At 32.1% G+C, this 18200-nt stretch overlaps 2 protein-coding genes across 3 annotated transcripts in view; both read left to right on the plus strand.

The window, feature by feature from the left end:
* Nucleotides 1-18200, plus strand: part of LOC139502422 (uncharacterized) — a 52963-nt gene that overhangs the window by 14433 nt on the left and 20330 nt on the right. For both annotated transcript variants that reach the window (XM_071291876.1, XM_071291875.1), the window contains exon 2: nucleotides 2576-2676. In XM_071291876.1, coding sequence (XP_071147977.1) covers nucleotides 2610-2676 — 67 coding nt within the window. In that variant the 5' untranslated portion in view covers nucleotides 2576-2609. The remainder of the gene's footprint in view (nucleotides 1-2575; nucleotides 2677-18200) is intronic.
* LOC139503261 (uncharacterized) lies at nucleotides 4223-12675 on the plus strand. Its single transcript, XM_071293023.1, has 3 exons — nucleotides 4223-4261; nucleotides 5878-6157; nucleotides 11429-12675. Exons 1-3 carry the CDS (start codon nucleotides 4223-4225, stop codon nucleotides 11563-11565), a joined length of 456 nt encoding a protein of 151 aa, XP_071149124.1. The 3' UTR covers nucleotides 11566-12675.

An 18200-nucleotide genomic window follows, 5' to 3' on the forward strand; every position in this document is an offset into this window, starting at 1 on the left:
CCAAAAAGTTCAAAGTTGAAGAGCATTGAGGACCAAAAATTCCAAAAAATTGCTTCCATATCTTCATATCTCTTATTTTTCATAGTATGCCATTACTTGAAGGATTCGTTATTATGTCGTAAACGTCAGATATTTTTGTTCTAGTATATATTGTCAGTATCGTTAGAAGGATCGTTCTCAGTATCTGCCATATTACAACAAAAGATTCACTTCATGGAAAAAATTATGTTTCATTGTTTTTGAGACTCATACTAGTATATCTTGTCAAACAAGAGGAGGTAACTCACATCAATTTACCAGCATTGGTTGGCGGTGCAGCTGTTGTTAATACGTTGAACCCCGGAGTCGGTCGAGCATTTGATGAATACTCGAGAACAGTATTTTGTCCATAAATTAGGGAACAGCTTGAATGAGAACAGAGAATTAATGTTATGTGATATACAGTTTAAAGATTGCTAGCTACGAGAATCAAGCAAGAAACAGAAACAAGTAATGGATGAGGACATTGTGGGAAAGAGATATTGCTATAGATGAACAACATGTTGTGTGTAAAAATGATGACGTCATGCTTTCCACCTTTCAGTCAAGAAGTAGCTGACACAAAAATTATGGTGCACAATGCAGATGGTTTAACATAAATACTACAGTGATGATTCGGACTGTTGATACGGCTGTAAATGTTGCGTCTCGCATTCGACAAATACAACTACAATATGCCTTGGGATTGTTTTTTTAAATACGTTTCCATTCATGAACTTGCGAACACTTTAGGGCTTGAAAAATCCTATGCATTGCTGTCTTCAATGCATTCACCGGATGCAATACTGTGTCGTCGTGGTATAGGAAGAAAACAGCATGGGATGCATGTATGGAATTTATTGATGTCACCAGAGAATTCACCATTATGAGAGACCAGACAAGTTTGCGAGAGAGTATTTTATACTTTTGTGGATAGATTTCAAACAACATCTCCTTTTTGTAATTTTGATTACAGGGTTTGTTTTTTGTGCTGTTTGGATGCTGAAGAATTTGTCACTGTGCTTGTATTGTATGCCATTACATTTTACAGTTAATGTTTTTTGGCTTGAGAAAGTTGTCTAATAATAATTTTTGAATTTTGATGGATGGTTGTCGCATTGTCAATGATTCCATATCTCCTTATTTTCATAGTATGCCATTAATCGAAGGATTTGTTATTATGTTGTATGATCGATCAAATATATCTGGGAATATAAATGAGGCACGAAACATCTTTTTATATTTAAAAAAAGCAGGTTCAGTGAAGGTATTCCTCCAACAAAATCAGCCCTTTTTCAACCCATCAAACGTTCTTTTTATCAAAGTGGCAGCCGGCTGGTAGATTTCTCAACTTGAAAGCACAATTGCCTAGCAGAATCTGCTTAACCATCCGGAGCACACGAGGACAGTTCTAGTTATTTGTAGGGTTCGTGTTTATCATTCTGAATTGCATGTCTTCCAATTTGTTTAATTGACACTATAACCATTGTTACATGAGTTCTTTTAAAAATTCTGTCTGATGGGACATACATTGTTTATTTTAAACAAATAACGTTTGTACTCAAAAGTAGTATATTGTCCCTGAGTTATGTTTATTTAACCGGAAATGACAAAATTTCGAATAAAATATCCCAAGAAAATTATGCTTTATGTTAAACCATGTAACTATATAAAATAATATATAGGTACATCAAGCTACTAAAAAGGAAAATCCCAAAATTACTGAACTCCGTGGAAAATTCAAAACGGAAAGTCCCTAATCAAATGGCAAAATCAAAAGCTCAAACACATCAAACGAATGGTCTTATTCCTGACTTGGTACAGGCATTTTCTTGTTTATACGTTGAAACCCGGAGTCTGGTGGATTGAACCTGTTTTTGTAGTTAGCTAAACCTCTCACTTGTATGACAGTCGCATCAAATTCTATTATATTGACAACAGTGCATGAGAAATAAATAACTATATTCAGGTATCAAATGTATGTCTGCAATTTTGATGATAAAACAGGAAGTTGATAAAATTTAGCTTGCCTCCATATCTTATTTTGTTCAGAATGGTTCAATTAGCTGTGCACAAATTCTCATGCTTTAAACACAAAGTGACAATTATTCACCTATCTGCTGGACTATACATGCAGCAGTCGAACTATTTTTTCCGATATGACTCAAATTTATTATTTGATTTATAAGATATTCAAACGTATATCCAAATTTAAAAAAATCTAAAATTAACAATTTACCAGGCATGTAATCGATTATATGTATCAGCATTTCGTAAATATTTTAGTGTAGACACCCGAGATCACCCCCAGTAAGTCCATCATATAAATTTCATGCCGCCGCGGTGGTCATGGGGTAGTGCGTAGTCTCTATTGCGATAGGTCGTGAGTTTGAACATCGGCTGGGTTAAACCAAAAATTTAAACTTGGTAAACTACGATGCGTGAAACATTTTATGAGTTTTAAACATAATTGTCTAGCTATTGCCATCAATCGGAATTCTACGATGATGCAAGACACAGTTGTTCTTTATCTTACTGAACCCTTGGACATTTTCAGGTATGGTTTATGGTTTTGGTTAACTGCAGAGTAAATGATCATATATACAATTCTGTCTGTAGTTTTGTTCTTATCATGTGAAATAGAAACACCAATTAAAGGTAAGAAAAACTGCGACAATAGTATGTAGAATTGGTAAGATATAAGCATGTGCATGATGTAATTGTAATCTTATAAAAACGAATCTTCTACAAAATCATAATGCAAATCTAAAACTTTAAATTGAGAAATGGGATACATTAAGTATAATTCTAACATGACTTCCTTCAAACGCTTTGAGAACACACCCGTGTGGTAAAATGCGAATATATTGTGTCACCTGATCGGCAACGTCACACGGTTTGTTTACGCTATTCTAATTTACTCTCCATGTCGTATGTAGTTAAAAAAAAACCACACGGAAACATAAACAAACGATGAAACGAATTTGTTGAAAGCACGATTTAATAAATAAGAATAAAATAAAAAAAAATCTATTCAGTAAAATTAAGTATTTAAACAGATAAGAAAGATAAAGATCTAAATAATTAATTTGTCGTCTGCATGTAAACAAACACTCGTTGGTTGGAAAATAACGGCAGTACAAGCTCAATTCCTAATTGGAACAATAGTAGACCTAGAAGGAGAGAGTTACAAGATTATCAATTATGAAAAACCTTACAAACATTTAGCTGGACACTATACTTAAGGAATAACAGTACTATAGTTGAAGAGTTGACAATTGACGGTCGCTAATGCAGTTTTACTGGCGACGCGTAACGGCAACTCTTCAACTACAGTACTGTTATTGCGATTCTAATGCATTACAAAATGAAATAATACGATAAAACTTGGAAAAATGTCTAAATTTGACAAATAAAAAAAAATCCGCGAAACTTCATGAACGATTTTGGCGCAAAGATGTCATAGGTAAACGTGACGTCATACAGATGAAAACTTACAAACTGGAGGTTATTACGTTACCTGTACGCTTCAAAATCGGATAAATTTACATTAAAACAGCGAATTCGAGGTAGGTGTTTTTTTTTTTCGATTATGCAGTAGTAATCGAACATTTGCAGATTCAATCATTTCAAAATGGTTGTCCCTCTTTAGTTACGCCTGGTCAACTGTGGATTTGATTAACGAGTTCTGTGCCATAGGGCCGATGATCGGCCCAAAGTCATACTCCTTTCAGTGCCAAAGGGCCGATTCATCGGCCGATTGAAATGATGTTATGAACTACGTAATGTACTATGACGTCGCCGTTTTTGTGATAAATTTAATTCCTCCGTCTTGAAACATTCGCGCGTTTTTTTACCAATATTAAAAGATATGAAAGGGGAGCTTTTTTATGAAATTTATGAAAATAAAATTATGTAAGGATGCGTTTATAAATATATTTAAAATTATATAATATTTAGAACTATAGAGTTTCAAATCCACTTTTTTTCCCGACGCTATTGCAGTAGGCCATTTAGTATATTTATATATTCTAGGCTTACTTTCCTAAACTGCCTAAAGTTTTTAAGCATTTACTTTCCAAAATTGTAAGAATATAATAAAAATAAAATTTTACATACATAAAATATAGAAGATAGAAGTTATTCAAATACCTTTACAAAGAACGGATTAGAAAAAGCGCAAAAAAATCAAAAACTTAAAAAGATGAAAAAGTACGCAAAAAGTGCACTACATGTTAATGATGTAATTAATCTAATGACGTGATTCGTTTATAACGCATCCATCGGATTATTGCTAATCCTTATCAGTGGTTATCCTCCTGAGTGAGGGATCACACATTATTTAACCAGAATGTAGGCCATATAAAAGAATACTGCAGGGAAATTTCAAAACCATTGCCTATATCGTGCTGATTTTCACAAGTTTGTCTTGATAATATACGTTTATGCCCATGTTCTATTAAAACGCCACCAGAGAATTTTAATGCAAGGAATAAATTTCGTTAATTTCTTTTTGTTTTGCTGCGTTTAATTTTTCTAGGCTTTATACGGCATACTTTTATATAAATTTCAAAGGCAAAACAGTTAAACATGAATAATACAAGAGATACAAGGAAAATATTTAATATTGTATTTATCGTGTGAAAATGCAATGTCCTGTATAGCATCGTAAAAAAGAGTATTGCCGGATTGTGCCGGCCAAATTAATATTCAAGGTCAACATGACACTTTTAATTGATACATGTAACATGTTTCCTAGTAAACCACATGTTCTTTGATCGGTGCATGTCTGTACTCATTTATTATTTATCCCTTCTTCCATTTGTCTTCCAAAATAAAAGATAGCTAAACCGCAAACAACATGAAAACTTTGTGAACAATTATACATTCAAAATTACAATCACAGTAAATTATTATTGTACGGTTGTCAAGAATTAATGAACACATTATTTTTAATATTAAGATACGATAGAAAATTCCTATTAAAAGAACTCTGACAATGTTCGATCAGGTCTTTATTTCATACAATTAATTGTTTGATGACATTTCCGAAGATCATATAATAAGAACAAAACGACATTTGAGAAAATTGCCGGGTCGAAAAGAAGAGAGTGTTCTGTATGTTCTGTACGAAATGTCCCTGGTTGCAGGAAAGGGCCGAAACATGTATATGCATGTGTGCTCTCTGTCGTAAAATTGTTCATAAACCATGTAGTAAATATAAGGAACACGACAGACGATGTAACACCCACGAATAAAATATCTTTCTTGAGAAATGTTAATATGAATCTTGAATTTTGTATCAAGCTCATATAATGAAGTTGTTCACACAAAATAATCACAAACTTTCTTTAATTTATAAGTAGTGACAAATTAATTTGCATTATCTCTTTTCGTATTACCGAACTTTGACTCGGGAGTATATGATTTTTAGACAGGTTACCGTCTCTATAGTAGGGATTTTCTGGTATTAGTTTAAGTGAGGGCAACTAAAAGAAGTAAAGTCAAACTTAAAATCGGTGCAATTATTTGTCATGTTTCATGGAAAACATAAAATAGTGACCCCTCCCTCAAAATTTTTTTTTTTTTACCTTATCTTGTTGCTTTTACTAGAACCGGGACCAGAATATCTTATTACACGTAACTTGTCTAAATATTATAACTTCTGAGTCAAAAATCGGTATTATATGTAAGAAAATGTACTATTAGTAAAAAAAGTTTAATTTTCCCGCCACTTGCAGTTAACATCTTTTGGCGCTATTATACCTTTACTATGACGTCGACGTTTTTGCGGTCTTGTTAAGACAATCAAAAAAAGCATTGGCACTGAAGGGGTTTTGTTAACAATTTGTTTGGCAGCATCAGTTATGTCAGTCTGAGCCTGTAAATGTACAGCAGTTCCAGGAAGAATCCCAATCAGATGAGGAACTTTTTAATTTAGATGATGATGACTTGAATATAGAGAGTACTGATCCACCACAAAATGCTGATGATGAACAAGATGAAGAAAATATTGTGACTGTCCCTGCACAGAAGAGATTCAAATCGTGTTTCGAGATTGAACTTGACAAGATTTCCCAAGCAAGAAATGAGAAAAACACATACAAACAGACACAATGGGGTGTACAATTATTTAGAGGTATTCATCACTTTTAAAGAAATTATATTGGGTTGAATTTTGAATTATAAAAAACTTTAAGGTCATTTATTTGATCCTAATTATGGTTAAATACAAATTTATAGTGATTTTGGTTTTACCATTTTTATAATACAGTTTGTATTTTTACAAAGTTACCCGATTCTTAATGCACAAATGAAATGCACAAAGTTTGTCCTAGTGAGGAGTCAAACCTCAGTCTCCCATTGTTAATAGGTGTATTTGCCATGACTATACTACCAGAACTTTATAGGCATTCATTTGTACAAGATATTAAACGGTTGTCCATTACAATTTACAAATGATTTACTACATGTTTAGAAATGTATACAATACAGTTGAATCATGCAAAAAATACCATTCACAGGGGCATGAATTATATGAATTTTACCACGGCATAAACGGGCAACATGCATTGTAAATATATTTATAAATGTATACAATACAGTTGAAACATGCAAAAAATACCATTCACCATGTTCTTAGGGCATGACTTATATGAATTTTGCCACGGCATTAAACGGGTAACATGCATTGTATATATATTTATAAATGTATACATAGTTCAATCTTGCAAAAAATATCATTCACAGGGGCATGAATTATATAAATTTTGCCACGGCATTAAACGGGTAACATGCATTGTATATATATTTATAAATGTATACAATACAGTTGAAACATGCGAAAAATACCATTCACCATGTTCTTAGGGCATGACTTATATGAATTTTGCCACGGCATTAAACGGGTAACATGCATTGTGTATATATTTATAAATGTATACATAGTTCAATCTTGCAAAAAATATCATTCACAGGGGAATGGATTATAAGAATTTTACCACTGTATTAAACGGGTAACGTGCATTGTATATATATTTATAGATGTAAACAATAGTTGAATCATGCAAAAAATACCATTCACAGGGGCATGTATTATATGAATTTTACCACGGCATTAAACGGGTAACGTGCATTGTACATATACATGTATTTATAAATGTATACAGTACAGTTGAATCATGCAAAAAATACCATTCACAGGGGCATGCATTATATGAATTTTACCACGGCATTAAACGGGTAACGTGCATTGTATATATATATATAAATGTATACCATGGTATACATTACAGTTGAACCATGCAAAAAATACCATTCACAGGGCATGAATTATATGAATTTTACCACGGCATTAAACGGGTAACGTGCATTGTATATATATATTTATAAATGTATACAATAGTTGAATCATGCAAAAAATACCATTAACAGGGGCATGAATTATATGAATTTCACCACGGCATTAAACGGGTAACGTGCATTGTATATATATTTATAAATGTATACATCACAGTTGAATCATGCAAAAAATACCATTCACAGGGGCATGAATTATATGAATTTTACCACGGCATTAAACGGGTAACGTGCATTGTATATATATATTTATAAATGTATACCATGGTATACATTACAGTTGAAACATGCAAAACATACCATTCACAGGGCATGCATTATATTAAATTTACCTTGGCATTAAACGGGTAACGTGCATTGTATATATATTTATAAATGTATACCATGGTATACATTACAGTTGAAACATGCAAAAAATACCATTCACAGGGCATGAATTATATGAATTTTACCACGGCATTAAACGGGTAACGTGCATTGTATATATATTTATAAATGTATACAAAAGTTGAATCATGCAAAAAATACCATTCACAGTTGAATCATGCAAAACATACCATTCACAGTTGAATCATGCAAAAATACCATTAACAGGGGCATGCATTATATGAATTTTACCACGGCATTAAGCGGGTAACGTGCATTGTATATATATTTATAAATGTATACATCACAGTTGAATCATGCAAAAAATACCATTCACAGGGGCATGAATTATATGAATTTTACCACGGCATTAAACGGGTAACGTGCATTGTATATATATTTATAAATGTATACCATGGTATACATTACAGTTGAAACATGCAAAACATACCATTCACAGGGCATGCATTATATTAAATTTACCTTGGCATTAAACGGGTAACGTGCATTGTATATATATTTATAAATGTATACCATGGTATACATTACAGTTGAAACATGCAAAAAATACCATTCACAGGGCATGAATTATATGAATTTTACCACGGCATTAAACGGGTAACGTGCATTGTATATATATTTATAAATGTATACAAAAGTTGAATCATGCAAAAAATACCATTCACAGTTGAATCATGCAAAACATACCATTCACAGTTGAATCATGCAAAAATACCATTAACAGGGGCATGCATTATATGAATTTTACCACGGCATTAAGCGGGTAACGTGCATTGTATATATATTTATAAATGTATACATCACAGTTGAATCATGCAAAAAATACCATTCACAGGGGCATGAATTATATGAATTTTACCACGGCATTAAACGGGTAACGTGCATTGTATATATATTTATAAATGTATACCATGGTATACATTACAGTTGAAACATGCAAAACATACCATTCACAGGGCATGCATTATATTAAATTTATCTTGGCATTAAACGGGTAACTTGCATTGTATATATATTTTTAAATGTATACCATGGTATACATTACAGTTGAAACATGCAAAAAATACCATTCACAGGGCATGAATTATATGAATTTTACCACGGCATTAAACGGGTAACGTGCATTGTATATATATTTATAAATGTATACAAAAGTTGAATCATGCAAAAAATACTATTAACAGGGGCATGAATTATATGAATTTTACCACGGCATTAAACGGGTAACGTGCATTGTACATATACATGTATTTATAAATGTATACAATACAGTTGAATCATGCAACAAATATCATTAACAGTTGAATCATGCAAAAAATACCATTAACAGGGGCATGCATTATAAGAATTTAACAACGGCATTAAACGGTTAACGTGCATTGTATATATACATGTATTTATAAATGTATACAATACAGCCGAATCATGCAAAAATACCATTCACAGTTGAATCATGCGAAAATACCATTAACAGGGGTAAGAATTATATGAATTCTACCACGGCATTAAATGGGTTACATGCATTGTTAATATATTTATAAATGTATACATTACAGTTGAAACATGCAAAACAATACCATTCACAGGGCATGAATTACATGAATTTTACCACGGCATTAAATGGGTAACGTGCACTGTATATATATATTTATAAATGTATACAATAGTTGAATCATGCAAAAAATATCATTCACAGGGGCATGAATTAGATGAATTTTACCACGACATTACACGGGAAACGTGCATTGTACATATACATGTATTTATAAATTTATACAATACAGTTGAATCATGCAAAAAATACCATTCACAGTTGAATCATGCAAAAAATACCATTCACAGTTGAATCATGCAAAAAATACCATTCACAGTTGAATCATGCAAAAAATACCATTCACAGTTGAATCATGCAAAAACTACCATTCACAGTTGAATCATGCAAAAAATACCATTAACAGGGGCATGAATTATATGAATTTACCACGGCTTTAAACGGGTAACGTGCATATTGTATATATACATGTATTTATATATGTATATAATACATTTGAATCATACAAAAAATACCATTCACAGTTGAATCATGCAAAAAATACCATTCACAGTTGAATCATGCAAAAAATACCATTCACAGTTGAATCATGCAACAAATACCATTAACAGGGGCATGAATTATATGAATTCTACCACGGCTTTACACGGGTAACGTGCATTGTACATATACATTTATTTATAAATGTATACAATACAGTTGAAACATACAAAAAATACCATTCACAGTTGAATCATGCAACAAATACCATTAACAGGGGCATGAATTATATGAATTTACCACGGCTTTAAACGGGTAACGTGCATATTGTATATATACATGTATTTATATAAGTATATAATACAGTTGAATCATACAAAAAATACCATTCACAGTTGAATCATGCAAAAAATACCATTCACAGTTGAATCATGCAAAAAATACCATTCACAGGGGCATGAATTATATGAATTCTACCACGGCATTAAACGGGTAACGTGCATTGTATATTTACATGTATTTATAAATGTATACAATACAGTTAAATCAGGCAAAAAATACCATTCACAGTTGAATCATGCAAAACAATACCATTCACAGGTGCATGAATTATATGAATTCTACCACGGTATTAAACGGGTAACGTGCATTTTATATATATTTATAAATGTATACAATAGTTGAATCATGCAAAAAATACCATTCACAGGGGCATGAAATATATAAATTTTACCACGGCATTAAACAGGTAACGTGCATTGTATATATATTTATAAATGTATACAATACAGTTGAATCATGCAAAAAATAACATTCAATGGGGCATGAATTAAACAACTGTATTAAACGGGTTGTGCATTACAATTTATACTGCAATCAGCTTTTTTACTATACAGATAAAGCTATACGTATAAACGTTAGCTTTATACGTCAATGACCTCAACTAACCTATAAGCCCCGCCTACTTACCAGAACTACTGTATTTCATCAACAACGTCACGTCACAACCATGACAACGTGTAGTAACAATGGTCAAACTTTTATGAATTTAAACTTGTTATGTCTTCAAATTGGTACTTTATATACCATGTTTATTAAATGTTATTAATTAAGTTCATTTTCCCTTTCTAATTCTTTAAAATGTCAATGTCTTACCGCCGGGACTACGCTCATAGGAAAATACCCCAAAATGGTACCCCATGAGGGAAATTCCAAACACTTTTTTTTAACAACAATTTGTTACATTTTTTAAATTTTTTTTTGTATTTTTATCGATTTCAGTATAAACAAAATATACGTATAGTGTCTTGAAATATGAAATTTATTTGTATTCGGCACGAAACGGGAAAATGCTCGGTACAACCTCGCATTTTCCCCGTTTCTAAGCCTCATACAAGTAAATTTCATATTTCAAGACACTATACGTATATAATTACAAGTACATGTATATATATACAATGAAGTTGAAACATGTAAAATAAAACATCCATAGAGGCATGAATTATATGAATTTTACCACGGCTTTTAATAGACATGAGTTTATATTAATTTTAACACAGGTTAACCATTTATAAATTATTCTGATATTTTCTGTTAAAAAACAAAATATTCATAGGGCAATTGTAATTTCAGGTTGGTTACAGGAAAATGACCACAACTTACAATTTGAAAATCTAGAAGAGTCAACACTGAATGAACGCCTTCATGTTTTTTTTATGGAAGCCTCAGAACAAAACAAGGACGAGAATATTCAAAGTCTGCACTCGTAGGAGTCCGGCCTGCAATTTCAAGGCATTTAAATAGTTCACCGCACAATAGAGAATCTAAGATCATGACAGAGCGTGCGTTCATGACATCTAACCATGTGTTGTTAGGTTTGATAAAACTCCTTAAACGTGATGGTAAAGATACCACAGTTCATAAAAAGGCAATATCACAGTGGGATATAGAAAAGCTATATTCTTGTGGCGTGTTCAATGTTGATTCACCAGACACATTGCAAAACAAAGTGTTCTGGGATGTTATTCTTAACTTTGGACGACACGGTCAAGAGGGTTTTCCAGAACTGAAGTCAAGCTCTTATCATAAGCTCACCGATGATAAAGGAATGAAATATTATACCATGGCATACAATGAATGTGATGAAACCCACCATGGGATTGATGGAAAGGAAAACATAAAAGACACGCGTATGTATGAACGTCCAAATGATCTTAACTGCCCGGTAAATAGCTTAGATCTGTACCTTAGTAAGCTTAGCCCAAACTGCTCTGCTTTTTTCAACAGACACTGGTAAACCCCAGACCAGATTGCTGGTATGCAGCCCAGCCTATATGAAAAAATAAGCTGGCATCATGGATGTTTAGAATATCAAAAAGTGCAGATCTGTCAAAAATCTACACAAACCATTGCATTAAGGCTTAAAAGTAGAAAAGAGGTAGATCTACTGACAATTATGTCAGTTACTGGTCATTGAAATGTAAAGAGTCTTGAGAGCTAAATAAATGAGCCAACAGATAATGAAAGAAGAACACCATCTTCAGCTTTACAAGCAGGAACTATCCCTTCAGCTTCAAATGTTACAACACTCCTCAAATTATGTATGTTCCTCTTCAGACACAGGTCGGGATATTGAGGTCAGAATGTCCAAGGAGCAGATGACTAATTCCGCACTCAATATTATGAACAATGCCTCAATAACTGGCGGCACTTTCACATTTAACATTGTACAGAAAGAAGAAAACAATTGACTGTTAACATGGTTAATACATGTATGTATAATGATCATCAGTTACTCATGAGCTATCTTTAGTTCTGTAATATCTCTTTAGTCTGTCGTAACTCCCATGCTGTAATAACGTTGGGAAAATATTATAAAATTTTATCCACACTTGTGTTAATCTGTTAATTTCGTTTCTTTTCCATAATTTACATGTGTACACATCAAAGTAAACTGTAGCCCCACAGGCAGCAGTTACAACTGGACACAATTACGAACGATTTCCGATGTTTGCACGCTGAGATTATATTTATTTATATTAATCAATAAATGTTTTTATAAATAAAAACCCTATTAAAATTCCCTTGTTTTCGTGATAATACAATTGATGTTCACTTGGTGAATGTTGATGACGATGACAAAATAATTCTGAAAATATTATTAGAACGGCAATCTGGCCTGCAAGTTATGTAAAAAAAAAAGGTAAGTGCATATTGCCTTTTTTTGTTAATATATAGAAAGAAAAATATCTCCTGATTCTGTTCATATGCGTAATGCCTTTTATCTTGCCCAAATAACCCCACAATTGACGTTTTTTAGACTCTTGTGACCCTATTTATGGTCAAAAGAGATATGTTAATTTTATTGAAAATTCCACAGAACTCCGAAAGAAATATTGACCTATATAAAAAAAAATCATACATGAATGATATGTACCCCACCAAAATGGATAAACTTGAGTTCAGTGCTCCTTTAAAGGAGGAACTTACACAAAATTAAAAAAAATCAGAAATCTTTCCTTTACACATGACCGACATTTCGTCTGCAACCACTGCTGAAGTAATTGAACTAAAAACAAACTTGTGCATCTTATTTTCCTATGAAAATGTGTTTGATATCAAGATGATTGTATGCTTTACCAATCTAGAATGTTGTCATTGATTTCTTCTTCAAGATATATCAATATAGTGTTGTTCGGAATTGCGTCCATATGTGCATGGCTCTCTTGACCTGTAAAACGAGGTCACGCAAATCTTACTAAGGTATCCTAACGTGAATAAAAATTTATGTGGGATATGATGCAAAATGGAAAGCCTTCATACATCTTAAATTCTATGGTATAAACAATTCAAGAAAAGTAGTCTACATAAAAAATATTTATCACAGTTCAAAAATCGTTCGTAATTGTGTCCGGTGAACAACGCAAAGTAACCTGTAAACAATGCGACATAGATCGATTTGGTCTCACCATGTAATTTCACTCAAATTAAAAACAGTATCGACTTCACTTTACTTTTGTTAAAAAAGAGAGGAAAAGTTGCATTATTTTCCTCATGTAACTGGAAACCACTGTTTACACATCGGCGATACACACTCAGATAACCTCAATGACGGCGCCATTTTCTAATGTGATTAGCCTGTAAATCAAAGTAAATGACCACTTCAATCTTTTCTTACAGTTAAACTCACATAATTTAAAAAACATGACATTTAAATTGCATCCGAAAACGACTGTAATTGAAAAATCATTTTAAAATATACACTTATTTAGTTTTCACATCTTTAACGTCAACACTCGTAGTGTGCTCAATAACGGGAACAGCCAGAATTTGCCTTGACCTAGACCGCTTCAAATCAAAATTTATACCGTAATTGTCAGACTCCTATTAGAATCGAAATAATTCATGGGGGCTTGAATATATCGTGATTTTACCAAGGGTTATCCCTTTATGCCAATATTTTACCCCTCGCTATCGCTCAGGGTAAACTATTTGGCATAAAGGGCCAACCCGTGGTAAAATCACTATATATTCCAGCCCAAATGAATCATTTCTTAAATAAATAACAAATGGCCAAAATCATGATACAACACAATAATTATCATATTTCCCAATCGTTGAATGGAGCGAAATTGTGTGTCGTTAATATCTATATTTGTTTTTAGTGCATAATCATTTCTTAAACCAACTAAAAAAAAAATTAAAAAAAAATAATCATGAAAGCCATGACTAATGAAAAATATAACGAAACCATAAGAAAAAACACTTCCAATTTAACACATCGCTAGAGTTGGAAATTAAGCAACATCAACACCTACAATCAAAAGGTGAACGTATTGTAACGAACCATGTCAGGTCTACTTTCAAAGTATATCAAGTGTCTTCTGTTGTACATATATTCGTTCAATGACAATCCAAGGCATATTATTCAATATGGAAATGGTAAATGACGATTTCCTTACAAGAGACATTGGAAAAATCTTAATCTTACTGAACTGCTTATCAACTAAACATAGGAACACTTGAAATGTTACTAAGTAAAGGATATAAGTCGATAACAGTCCATTCTGTAAAACAGTGGACAGGTAGGAGGTCGTATGCCGAAGACCTGTTCACTATTTACAGAATGGACTGTTAGAGGCTTATATCTTTCTTAAAACATTGTTTAACACGTCAAAAAGGGTAAACAAAATGTAAGCAAATACAAACTTTATGATTTATTTTCATCAAGTGTGAAAATTGTTTTGTAAATAAACTTTCTTAACATTAAAATGTATCCTACATAATGGACCGTTGTAACAGTAGCTCAACATAAATAATAACCAAAAAAAAAAAAGTACAGCTAAAGGAAAACAACATGAATTGCTACATGAAAATTAGACACAGCGTATGCGTATCATGATTTTTCCTGTGAAAACTTTTACATGTGTTTTGTATTTCAAAACGGATAAAGACGATTAAAGTATATTCTTAATGCAAAATAAAGGCAACAGTAGTATACCGCTGTTCAAAACTCATAAATCCATGGACAAAAAACAAAATCGGGATAACAAACTAAAACCGAGGGAAACGCATTAAATATAAGAGGAGAACAACGACATAACACTAAAATGTAACACACATAGACAAAATCCCACGAGAATAACAAATATAACATATATATATAACATCAAAACCAAATACATGAATTTGGGATAGACAAGTACCGTGACACGTCTTATCGCAATGTGAATTTACACTCAAAAATAAGAGAAAACAAACGACACAACGTTATAATGTAATACACACAGAAACGAACTATAATATAACAATGACCATATTCCTGACTTGGTACAGGGCATTTTTAAAGGAAAAAATGGTGGGTTGAACCTGGTTTTGTGGCATGCCAAACCTCGCACTTTTATGGCCATGTGAAATATAACATCAAAATGACAACACAGGACTACAATATAAATAAATTGGAGAACACAATTGACAAAGAATCACACGAACAACAGCCAACAAAAGGCAACAAGTTCAAAATATTAATACGCAAAAAAACGAAGAAAGTGATATCGTTAATCATGTTAATAGTGATAGTGTTGTTTTAAACTTTGGATTAAAATCAAATGTGTATTCAATATATTCGACTTTAGTGTGGATTACAAAGAGGATATAGTAATAACAGCTAATTATAATAATGGCAAGTTTATATATAGTATATTTAAAAATGTAGCCATCTTCTTTTAGATTCTTGTTTCTTCTGGGGTTTTATTTCTTACTAGATAAATGAAAAAAAAAGAAAATCATGTAAAAACAACGCAGTCGATTTTATTTCAAATATATAATTTGTTGGTGACCTTCTGCTGTTGTTTTTTTCTATGGTCGGGTTGTTGTCTCTTTGGCATATTCCCCATTTCCATTCTCAATTTTAATTAATATAAACAAATAAAGAGATAACGTGCAATAATTTTAACTCTTTTGTTCATCGAAATTTTCAAGAGACTCTTGTTTTCCTAAACGGAAGCACCTGAATACCCCCCTTTCCACACACACTTTTTATTTGTGTTTTCGTGTCCATTGTGTTTTTCTTTTAATTTTGCCGAAACATAATTTTGTCTCTCGACTTCCTTTTGCAAAAAAACCTTTCTTATATTCTTTTGAAACATAAATCGATCACTACGAACAATGTGCGAATCGGAAAAAAACGATTGATTTGGTTAACAGATATGTTCAGGACAAAAAACCTAAATTTATAAAAACTATTGTAATCCCCCAGTTTATGAAGCAAGTTCTAGATTTGCATTTTGTACAGAGGGTGGGTTTAGGTTGTTTGTGGGACTTAGTATTGATGCATGATCTATCATTCGTTAAAAACATTACTTTATTTTTGTTTTCATTTCAATTGTAGCTGAAAATGATGTTGAGGAAGAATGAGAGCAAAACCAGAGGTCAATTTTGATAAACAAAGACGAAAGAGGATAAATCTTTAGAAAAAAGAAATACATAAAAGCAACAAAAACAAGACTTACAACGAGCATTTTCAACCAATTGAATTAGTGGTAAAAGAGACAACCGAAAACATGAGATAAATGGCTGTGATATAAGTATTGGGAGTGTTAAAATAAATGTGAAAGTGATTTTTTTCTCAAGAAATAGTTTTAATGGTTAACAAACTTATTGTTTTGGAAGGTGACTTTAATAAAATGTTTTTTTTTGTAATTGTCAATTGTTCTTTGGGTGCACTTTTTTCTCACATGAAGAAAACAATTGGTGGAATTGACAGGTTTTTCTTCAGTGATTGGACGGTCTGTAGGAAACCATTATGCTACCTTCAGCTGTCCAATGTTTTTAAGAAAGAGGAGGGTGATTCCTTAAAATATTGGACAGTTAAAGTTAACATAATGGTTTCTAACAGGTAAATGATAGTCCAATCACCGAATTAAGGAACGGGTTCAACAATAGCATGACGTTACTACAATGTTTTAATTGAAAATAAAATTAAGTATAAAATTAGCATAATAGTTAGTCAGCTACTCGGTAGTTATGTAAGGTTGTGTCATCAAAAGCAACCAAAACCTAGTATCTACTAGGTAATGTATCAAGTCGGTTTCAATTTCAAGTTGGTTTTTATATAACCATGTGACTTCAATATTCTATAGAAACACCAACAAAAAAATGGTGCTTTGAAATACCCAAGATGAATGTTTATGACCCTGACACTTTTCACTGCAAGGATATGTTGGATTAATTATCTCAAACTGTCAAATTCAAATGAATATTTGTTTTTGTGAGGTACTATTATTTGGTGGTATCACACATTAAGTCACATCTATTGATTTCAATGAAATTCTCCCACCAGGTACATTACAAAAAAGAAGGATTTGATCCTTTTTTTTTTAGTTATAATACAATTAGTCTGTTTTTGGACAATAACCTGTGTATAAGATTATGGGTCTCTATGAATTGAAACACAAGGTTCCATACATCAAACGGAAAGCTTGGGATTATTGCACAAACTTTTTAGGAAGTAGTTATAGGGGCTAAAATATCCGTTTTTCGTGTCCTTAGGCAACACATTGTCTATTGATATCAATGCAATTGTATTTAGAAGATACATACCAAAATAGGAAGGATTATTTTGATTTTTTGGAGTTAAATTCCTAACAGTTTAGGAAAAAGAGGCCCAAAATATTATTTTTTTAATATTTTATATACATTGCTAGTTTCTTTGGCAAGATAAATAGGGTTTATTTCAAATTCTTGAACTTTTGGTGTTCTATGATATGCTGAATCTTACCGTGTATTTATATTTTTCATGTTAGCTCCCTTTACTAAATTGGTCCACATTGAGACTTAGAGGGTCCAACATTAAACTTTGTTTGATTTCATCAGAAAAATAATGATTTTGTTTTATTTTGTGCTA

This window comes from Mytilus edulis, chromosome 14 (genome assembly GCF_963676685.1).
Source record: "Mytilus edulis chromosome 14, xbMytEdul2.2, whole genome shotgun sequence".
In the NCBI taxonomy this organism is placed as follows: Eukaryota; Metazoa; Mollusca; class Bivalvia; order Mytilida; family Mytilidae; genus Mytilus; species Mytilus edulis.

Excerpts from the sequence above, each read along its gene's own strand:
- LOC139503261 (XM_071293023.1), top strand. The coding sequence starts at position 4,223 with ATGAAAAAGTACGCAAAAAGTGCACTACATGTTAATGAT. Across the intron at positions 4,262-5,877 it reads GTGCACTACATGTTAATGAT|CATCAGTTATGTCAGTCTGA; the intron begins GTAATTAATCTA and ends TTTGTTTGGCAG. Across the intron at positions 6,158-11,428 it reads GGGTGTACAATTATTTAGAG|GTTGGTTACAGGAAAATGAC; the intron begins GTATTCATCACT and ends TTGTAATTTCAG.